This window comes from Hemitrygon akajei, chromosome 9 (genome assembly GCF_048418815.1).
Source record: "Hemitrygon akajei chromosome 9, sHemAka1.3, whole genome shotgun sequence".
NCBI classification, from domain to species: Eukaryota; Metazoa; Chordata; class Chondrichthyes; order Myliobatiformes; family Dasyatidae; genus Hemitrygon; species Hemitrygon akajei.
In genome coordinates, this window is record NC_133132.1 from 157010954 (window position 1) to 157028310 (window position 17357).

At 39.0% G+C, this 17357-nt stretch overlaps 1 protein-coding gene across 1 annotated transcript in view; it reads right to left on the reverse strand.

Moving 5' to 3' along the window:
• Positions 1 to 5779: 5779 nt before the first annotated feature.
• clvs2 (clavesin 2) overlaps positions 5780 to 17357 on the reverse strand; it is a 126005-nt gene continuing 114427 nt past the window's right edge. Inside the window, exon 5 of the mRNA XM_073057369.1 lies at positions 5780 to 16799. Within this exon, the coding sequence (XP_072913470.1) occupies positions 16715 to 16799 (85 nt within the window). The 3' untranslated portion in view covers positions 5780 to 16714. The remainder of the gene's footprint in view (positions 16800 to 17357) is intronic.

Genomic DNA, 17357 nt, shown 5'->3' on the forward strand with positions numbered 1-17357 from the left:
AGAAGGCAAATCGCTGGCACTTCCTGTGGGAGGAGTCTTGGCTTGCTCCGGCAAGAAACTTAGTTGGCTCCGGCTAGATGGCTTTGGCTTGTGGTAGCTACGGTGACTTCGCTAAGGTTCCATTACACTCTCGCCCTGAATGGCTGAAGCCAGGGGCTTGTAAACTGGCGGTTCGGTTGAGAGTAAATTACCTTAATCACCAAGTTCGAGGAACGTGTGAAACAGAGAATTAAAGGGGAACAAGGAGTCAATGGTCCAGCTCATAACACAACCTAGATAAATTTAAAGGGAAATCGATCCGGGCCATGACATTTACTTCTACTACCAAAGTACATGATCATGCATTTTCCAACATTGTATTTCATTTCGCAATTTCTTGCTCATTTTCTGTAGTCGACCTATTTCTTCAATACTACCTGCCCCTCCACCAATCTTTGTATCATCTGCAAACCTGGCAACAAAGCCATCTATTCCATCATCTAAATCATTTGTATACAGCATAAAAAGAAGTGGTCCCAACACCGACCCCTGCAGAACACCACTAGTCACTGGCAGCCAACCAGAAAGGATCATTTTATTCCTACTCGCTGCCTCCTACGAATTAGCCAATGATCTAACTGTGCCAGTAACTTTCCTGTTCTCAGCTTGGTAACTTAATATGTGGCACATTGTTAAAGGCCTTCTGAAAGTCCAAATATACAATGTCCACTGCATCCCCTTTATCCATCCTGCTTGTAATTTAACCATATAACCATATAACAATCACAGCATGGAAACAGGCCATTCCGGCCCTTCTAGTCCGTGCCGAACTCTTAATCTCACCTAGTCCCACCTACCCGCACTCAGCCCATAACCCTCCACTCCTTTCCTGTCCATATACCTATCCAATTTTACCTTAAATGACACAACTGAACTGGCCTCTACTACTTCTACAGGAAGCTCATTCCACACAGCTATCACTCTCTGAGTAAAGAAATACCCCCTTGTGTTTCCCTTAAACTTTTGCCCCCTAACTCTCAAATCATGTCCTCTTGTTTGAATCTCCCCTACTCTCAATGGAAACAGCCTATTCACGTCAACTCTATCTATCCCTCTCAACATTTTAAATACCTCAATCAAATCCCCCCTCAACCTTCTACGCTCCAATGAATAGAGACCTAACTTGTTCAACCTTTCTCTGTAACTTAAGTGCTGAAAACCAGGTAACATCCTAGTAAATCGTCTCTGCACTGTCTCTAATTTATTGATATCTTTCCTATAATTCGGTGACCAGAACTGTACACAATATTCCAAATTTGGCCTTACCAATGCCTTGTACAATTTTAACATTACATCCCAACTTCTGTACTCAATGCTCTGATTTATAATTTCCTTAAAGGATTCCAGGGGGTTCAACAGGCAAGTTTTACCCATAAGGAAACCATGTTGATGTTGTCCTATCTTGTCCTGTGTAATCATAACCTCATCCTAAACAATTGACTACACCTTCCCAACCACTGAGCTCAGGCTAACTGCTCTATAGATTCTTTTCTTAAAGGGTGGAGTTACATTTGCAATTTTCCAGCCCTCTGGCATCATGATGATTTTTTTGAAAGATCATTAACAATGCCTCTACAAAATGTACCATTACCACTTTCAGAACCCTAGAGTGCAGTTTATTTGGTCCATGTGACTTGGCTACTCTTAGGTCTTTCAGGATTTTGAGCACCTTCTCCCTTGTAATAGTAATTGTACTCACTTCTCTTCCCTCACACCCTTCAACATCTGGCACAATGCTAATGTCTTCCACAGTGAAGACTGATGCAAAATACTCATTTACTTCATCTGCCATCTCCTTGCCCCCTATTATTATTTCTCCTGTCTCATTTTCTAGCAGTCCTATATCCACTCTCATTTCCCTTTTACTTTTTACAGACTTGAAAAAGCTTTTACTGTCCACTTTGATAGTTTGCCAGCTTACTTTCATATTTCATCTTTTCCCTCCTTATGATTCTTTTTGTTGCTCTCGCAGGTTTTTAAAAGCTTCCCACGAATTTTTGTTTTGTTGTATGCCCTCTCTTACGCTATTACATTAGCCTTGTTAACCACGGTTACCTTTTGACTATTTCTTTGCTTTTGGAAGACATCTGTCCTGCACCTTCCTCACTTTTCCCAGAAACTCACACCATTGGTGCTCTCCTGTCATCCCTGCCAGCATCTCCTTTTAATTTACTTCGGTCAACTCCTCTCTCATACCACTCTAATTTCCTTTACTCCTCTGAAATACTGCCATGTCAGACTTCACTTCTACCCTATCAAATCTCAAATTGAGCTCAATCAAATTGTGATCACTGCCTCCTGAGGGTTCTTTTATCTTAAGCTCCTTAATCACCTCTGGTTCATTACTTAACACCCAATCCAGTATAGCTGATCCCGTAGTGGGCTCAATGACAAACTGCTCTAAAAAGCCATCTTGTAGGCATTCAACAACTCACTCTCTTGAGATCCATTACCAACCTGAATTTCCCAATCAACCTGCATGTTGGAATCTCCCATGACTATCATAACATTGCCCTTTTGACATGCCTTTTTTATTTCATATTGTAATCTGGGATCCACATCCCAGCTATCGTTGGGAGGCCTGTATATAACTGCCATCACGGTCATTTTCCCCTGCAGTTTCTTAAATCAACCTACAAGAATTCAACATCTTCCAACCCTATGTCACATCTTTCTACTGATTTGATGTCATTCTTTACCAGCAGAGCCACACCACCCCCTCTGCCGACCTTCCTGTCCCTCTGATACAACGTGTAACCTTGGACATCCAGCTCCCAACTCCAACCATCCTTCACAACATTTCACCTGACAATCTGTTATAGTGCAACAAGACCATCTACTTTATTTCTTATGCTCCATGTATTGAGGCTTAACACCCTGAGTGTTGCATTTGTTACCCTTTTTGATTCTGCATCCCTTATGCTCTGTTACTCACCCTGCTGGCTGCAATTATGTCCTTTCATCTGCCTGCCCTTTCCAACAATCTGATTATCATTGCCTTTTTACCATCCATCCTATCCTGAGTCCCTTCTCTCCGGTTCCTACCCCCCTTGCCAAATTAGCTTGAACGGCTCAAACAAACCTGCCTGTGAGAATATTGGTCCCCATCGGGTTCAGATGCAACCCGCCATGTGAGATAGAATTTTCTGTATTAATGTAACCTGGTCCATAGTCTTTTCAGCAAAGCCTCTTCAGCCCTACTATATTAAAGAAATCAGATGACGGAATGGCATAATGTTGGACATGAGGAAAATGTGCAGAACAAAGTCACTTCATTTTACATATTTGTACTGTATGTTACAGATATTTGAAAACACCAGTGTTCTTAGATGGAAAATAGTGGATACAAACTAGTCCATCATGAGCAAAGCCCTCCCCATCACTGAGCACATCTATACAGAGTGTTGTCACAGGAAATAAGCAGGGCTTCCAGAATCTGGGTTTGCTTGCAGGGGTTCTATCCAACACTGACAATAAGATGGGGCTACCCAAGCCATTGACGCTTTGGATATCTCACTGCGTCACCATTTACCTGATGAGCTTGAAGCAATCTGCATTACTACCTGTCGAACTACTCTGCAATTAGTGGGCGGCAGAGAGGCATGGCGGCTAGCATGATTGCTTTACACTCAGGATTCAGTTCCCACCACTGCCAGGGTTTTGTGTTTCTCCCCAGGACTGCGCGGGTTTCGCTGCGTGCTCCCACTTCGCCCCGCACTCGAAAGACATACGGGTTAAGATGGAGGAGATGCGATGTTGGTGCCAGAAGTGTGGTGGCGTTTGCAGGCTGCCCAGCACAATCCTCACTGGTTTGATCTGATGCAAGCAATACGCTTCACTGACACAAGGAAGTCTGCTGACGCCGGAAATCCAAAGAAACACATACAAAATGCTGAAGGAATTTAGCAAGTAAGGTAGCGTCTGTGAAAAAGATGCTCTATTCTTCTATTCCCCTCTCTGGCCTCTTACCCCCTCTCTCCTGTCTATCACCTCCTCCTCAAACTCCTCCTCCTTCCCTTTCTCCTATGGACTTCTCTTGTCTCCTATCAGATTATTTCCTCTCCAGCCACCTTTCCTACTGACTTTGTATCACCCATCCTCATTCCCCTCCCTCCACCTCTTTATTTTGGCATTTTCTCCCCACCTTTCCAGTCCTGAAGAAGCATCTCAGCCCAAAACGCTAACTGCTTTTCATTTCCTGAGATGCTGCCTAACCTGCTGAGTTCCTCCAGCATTTTGTGTGTGTGTTATGATGCATTTCCCTGTATGTTTTGACGAATATGCAACAAGTCCCCAGGGCCTGATGGAATTTACCCCAGATTATTGAAGGAGGCAAGAGACGAGGTTGCTGGGCCCTTGACCAGTATCTTTGCGTTCTCTCTAGCCACAGGTGAGGTCCCAGAGGACTGGCGAGTGACTAGTGTACCTCTGCTTAAGAAGGGAACAAAGAAAAATCCTGGAATCTATCGACTGGTGAGTCTCGTGTCAGTTGCAGGGAAATTGCTGAGAATATTCTTAGGGATAGGATATATGAGTATTTGGAAAACCAGGGCCTGATTATGGAGAGCCAGCACAACTGTATGGCAGGTCATGCCTTACCAACTTGATTGAGTTTTTGGCAAGATGATGAGAAACATTGATGAGGGTAGGGCAGTGGATGCTGTCTGATGTTAAGGGCAATGTCCCTATCAGTGATTGCCGAGCAGAGAGATCTTGGGATCGGAGTTCATAGCTCCTTGAAAGTGGCTACACAGGTGAATAAGGTGGTTATGAAAGCTTACTTTTATTAGTTGAGGCACTGATTTCAAAAGTCAGGAGGTTGCGTTGCAACTTTACAATAAACTCTAGTTAGGTGGCATCTGGAGTATTGTGTACAGTTCTGTTTGCCCCACTATAGGAAGGATGTTGAAGCTTTGGAGAGGGTGCAGAAGAGGTTCACCAGGATGCTGCCTGGTTTAGAGGGCATGTAATACCACGGGAAGCTGGGTAAACTTAGATAGTTTTCCCTGGAGTGCCAGAGCTGAGGGGAGACCTGATGGAGGTCTATAAGATTATGAAAGGCATAGACACAGTGGACAGAGAGTATCCATTTCCCAGGGTTGAAATGTCTAATACAGAGGGCATGCATTGAAGGTCAGAGGGGGTGGGTTCAAAGGGGAGTTTTTTTATTCAGAGAGTGATGGAAGCCTGGAATGTGCTGCCTGGTATGGTGGTAGAGGCAAATACATTAGAGGCTTTTAAGAGGTGTTTAGATAGCCACATGAATGTGAGTAAGATGGAGGAATACGGACATTGTGTAGGTAGGAGGGATGAATGTTTGGGTGTTTCTGATTAGCTTTTCAGCTGGTTCAGCACAACATTGTGGGCTGAATGGCCTGCTCCCGTGCTGTACTGTTCTATGTTCTAAATAAAACTGATCTTTATCTTTTTTTTAAAACTCAATGGATCAGTTTTGGAGGAGAATACCTTACCCATTTAGCAAACCCTACTTATTCTTGCAGAGATGCCAGGAATTCCTTTACAAACTTCCACTATGAAGCATCCACATCCATTCTTTCTCATTTCCTCTGGGCATCATTCAGTTGGATACTCAAGAAATGCATGCTCGAAGTTGTGACACAATACACCCACTTCACTCTTATATAACTTGCAAGTCTCTGATCGTCTTTGGGTGGAACACTAACCCGGGAATGATAATTAAATCTCTTACCAAGTAATACTTCCTGATGAGTTGTGAAGCTATTTAAATATATAGAGATGCATTTATTTTCAAAGAGTGGGACTTACAGAAACAGTTTACATTTTTCAGCCAAAAAATAGTGAGTATTACTTCAAAAAGATTGAAATTTGACAAACTTGGGCCTCCGTGGTGAAGGCCAACATCATTATACAAAGAGATAATACGTAACATGGCATTTTAATGGAAGCAGTTACATCAGATCAGCGTAACATTTTTGCAGATACATGAAAGAAATTGCTTAACAATAGGTTACAATGCCTTTCCCATAATTTCATGAAAATAATTTATTGTGCAAATTTAAATATTCCAGGTGCAGTAATGATAATTATAGGAAGGTACATGCTTGCAGCAAGCTGACCAGTTTAATTTATCAACAGGTACCACATACAATATGCTGACAAGGTTTCCAAGCTTGAACAGTGGCAAAATATCTAACTTGCGGCTAGTGTATGTTGGAGCACAATGGGGTTTGTTGGTGAGATATCTCACTAACACAGAATTTCCTTGAGACCAAAGAGAAGATAGTCGAACAACACTTCACCAATTTATGTTTGCAAGTAGCAAGCTTGACTCTGCCAGAGTAATTGGGTTAGGACAGCCATCAAAGTTCATTATCATCAGTTGTCATCCACAGCACGCTGATCATAAATCCAACATCCAGTGAGGGAATGGGGAAAAAGCCCCTTTGGCATAGTTGCTCAGAAACATATCCACTACCACTGGAAGAAAAAACCTCTACTTAAAGAAGACTGATGGACAACAATATCATGAGACCAATATAACCCAGCATTCTGACACTTTTAGGATGGAATCCACTCCTCCCCGGTTAACTGGTATTCAGCTCACCACGTGGAAATGAATCAGGAGTTCTGTGGGAATTTTGGTGCGAGAAGACATACAGGCCACCTTGCCCCATGTCCCAAAAGAAAATCTTACTGGCTACTTGGGAGGGCAGTGGTTGGCTTTCCAAGATGTCTTTTATCTCTCCTCATTACTAGGTTAGTGCTGTCCCATTAAGTCCCAAGAGCTAAGGAGACTTGAGCCAGTATCCACTAGATCTAATGGATATTTGAAAGGTAGTGTCTACATGGGAACAAGAAGGACTAGGTATAGTTCTCTATAAGTTAACTTTGGAACATATTATAAAAGGGAGCTATGAATTTACAATAGGCTATACTTTCCATTAGATATGTACAATATAGTTCCTAAAAATTTGGCTGAAAGTCAGAGTAAATTTGGTGAAATTATGTGCATTATAATACTGATGAATACATAAATAAAGATGGATTCAATGAGGTAAGTTAAAATTATAATACTTCACCAATGCATTTTGCATCACTTTGCATTTCATAAAATTTGTGTATGAAAATGCGACTTATCATGCAAGAAAGTTACTTTAATTTTATGTAAATATATGCAAAGCACAAATCACCTGCTTCTGTTTCCTATTTTAATATTGATTTTAGTGTCCGATCCAGATCACCAAAGTGGAGAGAAAGAATGAAAATTGTACAGCTTCAAGAACTGATTGTTTTCTTGTACAAACTTAGAACTGTTGCATCAACTGAATGTATTTTTAAACAACAAAATATACACTGGTAGGGTGGAGAAGTAGCCATTTTCCAGTTACCATAACAACGAGCTCTCATTCTACTTCCATGGCTTAGGTTTTGGCAGATCTAAAAAATGTGTTTAAAGTGGCTGAAAGAGAGCACAGTAGTTTTTTTTAGAAAATAATATAGAACATATTTTATTTGAAACGGGTTTATTTGAAAATTATATTTAAGAAGATCATTGTAACTCCTTTTCACTAAACTGTGATTGGCATCTCTGATATTTTTAATGAGTGAATGAGTTAAATAGTAGTGTTTGTTAATAATAAGCATTACTTCATGCCTATGTCACTTGGATTTGACTTAATTCAACACCAGAGCTCCCCTGGTTATTGTGAATTGTCCCATGATTAGGTTAGGGTTAATTGGAATTGTGGAGTTGTTGGGTTAAAAGGCTGGAAGAGCCTACTCTGCATTGTATCATTAAATAAAATAAAGCAAAGATGCATTAATCCCCAAACAAATTCCTTTTAGTTTTCATTGTTTCTACACTATTTCTACACTATTCTTGGTTGGTGCGGCTGTAACGAAACCCAATTTCCCTCAGGATCAATAAAGTATGTCTGTCTGTTGTTCACAAGGAAAACATATTATTCAGCCAAATTTTCCTGTTATTTAAGATTATGAAACTTATGGTTTTGTAGTTCAGGGTATCATAACTGGTCACTCTACTTAACACCAGAAGAGGTTTAATTCTGCAACTTTTGATTCATTTGTAAGTGCATATACTATGTAGGAAAAGAAGAATTAATATCTTTGACTTAATGACCTCCCCTTCCTTCCTTCCTTCCTGCATGTATTAATTCACACTAAGATGATACTTCAAAAGAGTTATCTGACTTGCATTTGTATTATGACAGATATAATTGAAATTCCATTTTGGATGAAGTATTGTGACTTGTAATTAAAAATATTTGTATTGATTTACAATGACATTTCATGCAACCTCTCAAATGTAAGCTAGCAAACAAGATGAAGAATCCCTTTCATTCATCTCTATATATTAATATAGAAAGAACCAGGATTTAAACAATGGAAAACTTGTAACCACAAGCAGTAAGCATCCACTTCAGATAGCACAAGATCACTGCCTAGAAACTGATCTTTCAGACAAAATGCCGGAGGAACTCAGCAGATAAGCAACATCTATGGAAGGGAATAAACAGTTGACATTTCAGGTCAGGACTCTTCATCAGCAATCCCTCTAGCATTTTGTGTGTGTTGCTCCGGATTTGCAGCATCTGAAGATTCTCTTGGGCTTATGGATCCTTTAGTGCCTGTTGCTTATGTGCAAATCACAAATAAATGTGATTTAACACAGATTGGATTTCATTTATAATCACCTTCAGGTGAAACTGCAACCATTGGGAAGTTGCCCCCATGCATTTTGGTGCACAATTCACCTTAATGCATTTGACGATTTTCATTCAAATGGTGTCACAAGCCAGGCACCATGTTTTCTCCTCTACTAACTCCTGGGTGCAATCTATGACTTTTATGAAACAGTCATAAGAGAAGGACTTCATTTATACTCAGATGGTCAATGAGATATCAATGTTTCTCAATTTTCATATTGATGTCCTATACACAGCAAATAGCAGGCTCAGTTTTCAATGCTCTGCTTGCTCTATATCAATTGGAGCTTTGATAGGCTGTGCATATCAAAACAGCTCATTGCCATCTCTGATAGTTCCACATCTCACTGGCCCAATCTCAGCACTGGCTTTCATCAGGGTAGATCATCTTTTGGTGAGTGTCCATACACAGACTCATCATCATCATTATGTATCATGCCATACGACGTGGGCGATCATGGTCCCATGACCATGATCACAGACTACCTCTGTCTTTGCCTTAGTTCCCTGGCAGCCTTTTTTTGCAACAGTTCTGCAGGTGCCACAGTGGGGGGAGGTGGGTCAGTTTTTAGGTCAGATGCCCCACCCCAAGTCAACAGTGCAGCTAATATCTAGCTTTCAGATCTTTTCATACAGTTACCTTTTTTTTTACTGCATTCTGGGTCTAAAGCACACTGTTCTAAAATTTTTTCTTTACCCAACTCTGCTATTCCTTGTAAGCTACCTGATTCAGTGTTAGTGCGATACATAACAGAGGTTTCAAACAGCAGAAAATGAGTAAAAGAAATTTCTAAGCATGTAGGTCACATAGTAGGAGAAATGTTGTAGCTGGCATAAGCCCACAGGTTTTGATGTGCAGTACCAGTGTGACTAAAGGTTCTTAAATGGCTATGAACATCAATGCAAACCCTAGTCCAGTGAAGGAGGAAGGTTAATTTTGTTTATGTAGAATTAAACAATATTTTAAATCATTAGGAAAGAATAATAGTCTCCTTGAAATGTATATGAACTTCAAGTGGTATGTCATCGCTCTTGCCCATTCCGTTTCTTTTAATGCAAAAATGATCAAAATGGACAATTCATATACCCAAGGAGTATAACTTCAAAAACATGAAATGCGTACACAGGAGGACAAATTCATTGTTTAGAAGTATTTTTGACCCAAGATCAATTGAATTTACTTCAGGTATTTAAAACTACACTGAAAAATTAACAGCAATATGTGAAATTTTTGTATCCTTTTTTGACACAGGTGAGGAACAGAAAAGCTGGAAGGTGGCTAATTTAATTATTAAATTTGAAGATGCCTTTACTCAAGAAGGAATGCAAGGGCCAACCTGGGAACTACAGTGCAGTGAGCCTAACATCAGTGGTGGTAAAGTTACTAGCAGGAATTCTGAGAGATGGGATCTATTTGTATCTGGAGTGGCAAGGATTGATTAGGGCTATCAAGCAATCTGTTGAAGGAACTCAGCAGACCATGCAGCATCAGTGGGGTGAACATTTCAGGTGAAAACTCTGCATCAAGGCTGATTAGAGATAGTGAACATGACTTTGTGCGTAGGAATCTCACAAATTTAATTGAGTTTTTTTTTTGCAAAGGTGACTAAGGCGGTTGACAAGACATTGTCTACTTGGGCATTAGCAAGGCATTCGGATGGTTCCACCAGGTAGACTGGCCCAGAGAGTAAGATCACATGAGCTAACTGTTCAATGAAAACTTGCTTGGTGGAAGGAGTGAGAGGGCGGTATTTTTCAGAGGTTTCTGTTTTTTTACAGATTGGAGGCCTGTGACCAGTGGTGCGCTATAGGAATCAGTACTGGGTTCCCTGCTGTGCCTTGTATCTGAGTGATTTTGGAGAGTATGTAGGTGGCCTGATTTGCAGGTGACACCACAATTCCTGTGGTGGACACTGACTGATGTTACAACAGAATTTAGATCAGATGGGGAAGTGGGCAAGGGAATTTAGATGGCTGGGTGGAGCAAGATCTGTCAGGAAATAGGTGGTCAGCTCTATTACCACCAGATAATTGACAGGCAGATGAGGGAGGGGGAGAATGGGAATGATGCCTGAAGTTGGGAGTTGACAGATTGAAATGGCAAAGGACTGAAGATAATGGAAGGTAGAGCTTCAAAGCATACTTCTTAACACAACCAAAGCCATTAAAAAGCAACAGCAAAAACTGTAGGTACTATTATACTCAGCAGGTCAGTTAGCAGCTGTGGAGACAGAAATGTATTTCACATTGATAACCTTTTCTCAGAACTGAGAAAATTTCTGGTGAAATGTCATTAATTTCAAATATTCACACTGCTCTCCACAGGCAATACGAGTATTTTCAGCATTTCCAGTTTAACAAGAACAAAAGATACTGAAAAAAAATGTTCTTTTCTGAACCACTACATCATCATAGTTATAAAAGCTCATGTTACCTTCCATCTGTTAAGTAAAAAAAGACAGATACAAACAGAAATACCACTTTACATGCTTGTGCACTATTCTTATATGCATATTCGTTAAACATAATGAAAAATAAATATTCAGTGTGTTTTGCAGTTGCCTGTTGTCTCTTTTAACTGTCTAATCAGTAACATCGTTAAACAGTCTTTGACCTTATTAGAAGCAGTTCATAAAAATATTCTCACGAAATGCCATTTTTGTTTGTCATGTGACAGAATATAACAATAATTTTAAAATAAGAAGACTTCCAGAAACACCAAAGAACTTCAGCCTACGTAACATTTTAGTAGATGGAGTACAATTCAGTTTATAATATTTATTCAGCCCAGAGCCGTAGTAGTTGATAGTTCAGATCAGAGGTAGGCCCTTAGTACTATCATTTGTCGGCCCAATTTTCTGATCTACATTCATGTCTTGTTTCTAAGTCACATTCAGTTTACTTTAAATTTCAAATAGAGGTTACAAAAAGCCACTGAAAAATAATACAATTGTGTAACTGCATAATACTTTAAAATCAAGATAAGCCAACCTCATTTAATTTAATCTCAAGATCTTTTCATCTTGACAGGAATCCTCTCTTTGGTTCCATTTAAAATGCTACATTTGCATATTAGTTTTCTTTCTGCCATATGCTGTTGTTCAGCAAAAAAAATCTAAATACAGCAATTTACTGTATGCTTCTAGGCATAAATACACTCCACATACATTGAAAGTAGCTGGCATGATATCTTTCTACAATTAGCATGTGCTTTTTAGCTCAACTTTGTGTTTCTCCAAATATTTCTCTAATGCTTATAACAATAGCATGTTAGAGAACAAAATAAATCCTTAAGTATTTCACATGCCAAAGGAGAAGATGGCTACAAATGAAACGAAGCTTGAAAAAAGCAAATATAACAAATTCTCATGGGATTTCTTTTATCGAGTACCTAGAAGCAACAAACGAAAAATGTACAGTACATCACATTGAAAGAGATTTATAGCATATTCCCGTTGCATTTGATGCTGCATGTAAATCATTATTTATGAATCAACACCATGAATCATAGACAAGAAAATTATTCTTCTATAGTTTGGGTAAGTATTCATAAATGCAGAGACTGTGTTGCAGAAGAAATCTGAGCACTCCATAATCTTTAAAATGTTATAATAAAATGCAGCTCATTTCTCGAAACACATACAACAGCTTTAGCACAAATCAATTAGATCAAAATTTACTTCTAAGTAGAATCTGCATAATTACATTTTGTTCTACATGGCTTTTATTTACATCATTTACCAAACGTGTTCTTCTGATTATAGCATGTGAAGTCTGCTGAAATAAATAATTATGTGCAATATTTATGCAAATAACAAATAATAAATTATTTTTTATAATGATAAATTATTAAGTGGTCACAAAATAATCACGTACTTTTTACTAACAGCTGCTACCTGTAGCAAATTAATTCAGTAATCTTGTAGCTATTATATTCTAGGGGGAAGAACGATTTTGTTTAAACTCAGTATCCACTATGTACTTCACATCCAATCAGTTCTGGAATGAAGATGGGTTCTGAATATACAAAAAAAAAAGTGGAAGACATGGAAACAAGGATAATGCAAAAGCAAAATGCCAATCAACATTTTACAACAAACGTAATTGAGTCAATCCCTGGAACTGGAAATGCCTCTGAAGCATCTATTTTATCAAGAAGAAATACTGTGTATTATTCTCTTTTTCTCCTTCAGCTGAATAATGTGTAACAGATTCTAACTGATGTTGAAAAATTAAATCCGAGGTTCTCAATCAGAGATCCGTAGGGTGGCGGAGGACGGCAAGAAGGCTTCAATCAGTCTGCCAAAAGCACTGGCTGTCAGGGTGTCAATCATTTAATAAAGTTTCCCTGGGCTGGCTTTGCCTCATGGTGACTGTCACAGGAGAGTGCAGATGAATGCATCTTAATTTCAGGAGAGAGGACAATATGCTAGTGTTTTTATTATTTTTTTAAATTGTGAATGTGGCTTCAAATTGCTCATTGAAGATGCTACCATTCTTGTTGTTCAAGCAATTAGAAAGTACAACAGAAGAATTAACAAACATTTGATTTTAGACCAAAGATCTATCTATGTGTTATTTTGGGGTCTTTGTTTAATATAACATGGATGAGAGGCTTTAGAAGCAGAAAGGTTAATTAAAATGTCAAAGAGGGGAGTGAAAACATTATGGGCACATAAAACATTTGGATATTTTAATTTAAATACTCTATTCAATTTAACAGAACAATATATTTGTTGAAAATACTCCATTGGCCATCTAAGCATTTATATAAGGGCTTTAATTGTCAAGAGTTTCAACTTCAGTGAAACATAACTTGGGCAATAGCCAATTATCCATCAAATTACCCTGCCTCGTCTTCCTTTACACTGCAGCTGAAGTTAACTGTCTTACTTGATGGGTTTCCTACAGTCAGTCTGGTTCTATTTTAGCTTTGTACAGTCCACAATGGATTTTCAATTTGGCATAATAACAAAGAATAAAGCCTTAAGCAGGACTTGAATCAGACCTCTGTTTCATCACTCCTACTCTTAAGTTCAACATCTAATTTCTGAGATAAGGTATCATCTTTTAGCTAGCAGTTCGGGTTGTCACACCTAATAACATTTTTGCCTGAAGCCTTAATTTTGTTTTTCTCTCCCTACTAATGCTCCTGACCTGCAGAGAGCCACCATTATCTGTACTTTTTTAAAATTTTAAATTCCCAGCATCTTCAGTATTTTGCTTCCAGTTTTGTTGCTGGTACATGTCTTATTTGCAAAATGAGTGAAATTTTACAATTAAGCTCCTGGTCAAAAGTTCAATGGTTCATGTTCACATATTAAACAGCCTTGTGTCCCAAAATCTGAAGGTTATGTATTCAATCTCTTGACAGAACCTTGGCTGATAGATTTGGACTGAAGTCTCTGTTTTGAATAAGGCATTGAAACTAAACAATCACCTGTCCTTTCAAACTCAAATGCCATATTTCAAAGGATAGACTGTAATCTTTTTTATCTTAACTACTACTTGTGGGAGTGTAGCGTGCAAATTAGTTGTCAGATCTTCTGATCATTTTTTTTTGCTTCATGGTGGCTGCTTATGGCGAGTTGTGTTCCATCACCCTAATTGCTTCTGAAATAAGCAGAGAGAGCAACCATTTAAGTGTGTCTGGAGCCACACTTAGTCAGGGTAAAGATAAACCACAAGGGTTTTTGTAATAATCCAATAGTTTCATGACTACATTTATAGAGACTAAATTCCTGGTTTATTTTCATTGACCTTGTACCTTCGGATCAACAATCCAAAGTTGTATCTGTCACTCAAGTAACTTAAACTTAACACTGCCGAGAGCAAGAATCACACTTCAGAAGTATTTAAAGGGTTCTGAAATTCTTCTGATGTCCTAAGGTCATAAATGCATTGTGTAAAATAGGTTCTTCCTCTTATTTCTCATATATTTAAAGAATAACAGCATTAAATCCAGCATCCCTGACAAAAGAGTGTGTGTACTGGTAAGCACACACACATGATTTACATTCACAGAAATTCTACTATTTCTTACACATGCTATATTCTCTCTTTGTTTGTATGTTAAGAAAAATAAATAGCAAAGGTCCTTAAACTTTCAACACTTAAGTGGTCATGTAAGAGGAAAGCAGGATCTTGGATGGAATAATTTGAGGGATGGGGAAAGATTATTTGAAAATACTGGTCCTTGAGAGTTGCATACTGCTAGGGATCCATTCCTCTGGAGGGATAACCTGACATTATAGCTACTAAGAATACCAATGAAACAGAGAAACAGGACAAAATACCTGTGGTGTAACAAAAGACTTGAAACATCCACATTACAGATTAAGATGGCTCGAAGGTGATCGTATTAAATTGTTAGGGTTCCGACATAATAACTGAAATGTACCCCAGGACAAAATTCACACAAAAAGGCTAGTGTCTTACTTTTTTGGAGGAAAGGAAGAGGGGAGGTGTATAAGATGATGAGAGACACAGACAGAGTGGACAAACAGCATCTTTTTCCCAGGGTGGCAATCGGTTAATATGAGAGGAGGTGGTGATTGGCAGAGTGTCAGAGCCAGGTTTTTTTACATGGAGTGCTGAATACATGATAGAGGCAGATACATTAAGGACAATTAAGAGACTCTTAAAGTAGCACCTGGATGAATGGAAAATGGAAGGCTGTGTGGCAGGGAAAGGCCTGTACTCTGCTGTACTCTTCTATATCCTACGTTCTTCAAATACAGGACAAAGAAACACAATATATGTTTAGATGAGAAATACAACAGCAAAGAGGTTAAATATAACTTATTAATATAGAAGATCAGAGTGGGAAGCAGCTTGTCCAGGAAACTGAGAACAGAGAAGGAAATCAATAAGTACATTGTAGAGAGGCAGAAATACCAAAGGATGCATGGCAGGAAATCAGCAATGTGTGTGTTTTTTTAAGAAACACCAAAGGCTTTGGAATTTGTTCTCTGTGGAGGAGTCTAAAACTCAGTTCCAAATTGAAGATAGCCATTGTAACCACAATAAGCAGCTCAGGAGAAATTTGTAATGAAATATGGTGACTGATATTTAAATGGAAGCTTGATAAAAACATAAGGGAGAAAACTGACATGAGGTAAAATAGGGTAAGACTTATGTGAAGGAAAAACAGTGGCATCTACTTAATGGACTGAACAACTACTTTCTGTTTTGCAAAATTCATTGTAACTCTAAAAAAAAGTGATAACATGATAATTGGAAACAGTGCAAATATATTCTTATAACACTGTAACAGAAATACCTGATGTGAATATTTCAGAACAAGATGGTGCTCAGCTCAGTGTTTGTGTTTCCTCATGGTCGTATTTACCAGTGATTACATTTTCTATTCTTTTCTGAGCGCACTGTGTGTTGGACAGAAACATTCCTAGTGAATTGTTTCGAGGTGTGTCATTACGAGTAGGTGTTATATAAATGCAAGTATTATTCTTATAGTGTAACCGCATTAAACAATCAAACTGACAAGAAATACTGAACCCTAAACTTGGGCCACAGCTACTTTTCTCCAACCAAAGCATTACCTTTCTTGAAGGAAAACACTGTTGGTGAGGGTAAAAGTTTAACCAGACAGTACTTGGTACAGGCTGCACAACCGGTAAACTTGGCTCAGAAAATAGTTCCACTATTATTTTATATTGAATTTTGCTGAATAGCGTTGAAATACTTTCCAATGATGATACGAAAATGTATTTACAATAAAGTTGGCACTTCCACTTTTTGAATAAAGACATTATTTACCAACAGTTACCATCCAATGGGCAGGCAAGGGTGCATCTTCAAATATTACAGCCTATTTCTAGTTTGCAATGTCCATACCAAGTGACATGTTACCATGGCATTTTACACAGAATACTCTGTGTTAAGCGCAGAACCCCCCTTGAAGAAGTGCTTTACTCTCTCTTGAATATTCTGTGGCCTGGAAGGTGTTAATCCAGGGAAAGCAAAGGTTGGGTGTTTTCATCGTCTTTATCTATGTGTTTCAGAACTCCAGCTTCGACCACTGATTGGGATCTGGAAAAACCAAAGCAGAGTACACAAGAGTAGGATGAGTTTATTTTGACTTTGCATTTCCCCCCCAGATATTCAAGCCTGTTATTCTTGAGCCTGCTCTTGCCTATCTGCTCAGTCACCTGGATAAGGCCAGAGAGGAGAGCTGGTATCCAGGGAACTTCACCTAACTTGCCAGCATTGAGTGGAGAGTAGGAAAGGACACAAAATAAAAACATAAACAGAATATTCTGATGCAGCCTGGGAGCCATTAGATTGTCAGTAGATTTTGCAATCAATTGCCTAGCAACCTATTGCATACACAGTACTGTGCTCATATGCGTAGCCAGGGTGCCTAGGACTACTGCACAGTACCATAGTAATTTTATGTATTGCACTGTACTGCCGCTGCAAAACAAAATTCATGAGATATGTGGGTGATCATAAATCTGATTCTGGAGGAGGAGGATGGGATGGTGTCTGGCCACACTGATAATCCCTATGCCAGGGGGCCACTTCTCTCACACATGCTCAGCAACTTTCCCGTGATCTGTCCCCGGTTACGCAGAGAGAAGTTTACAG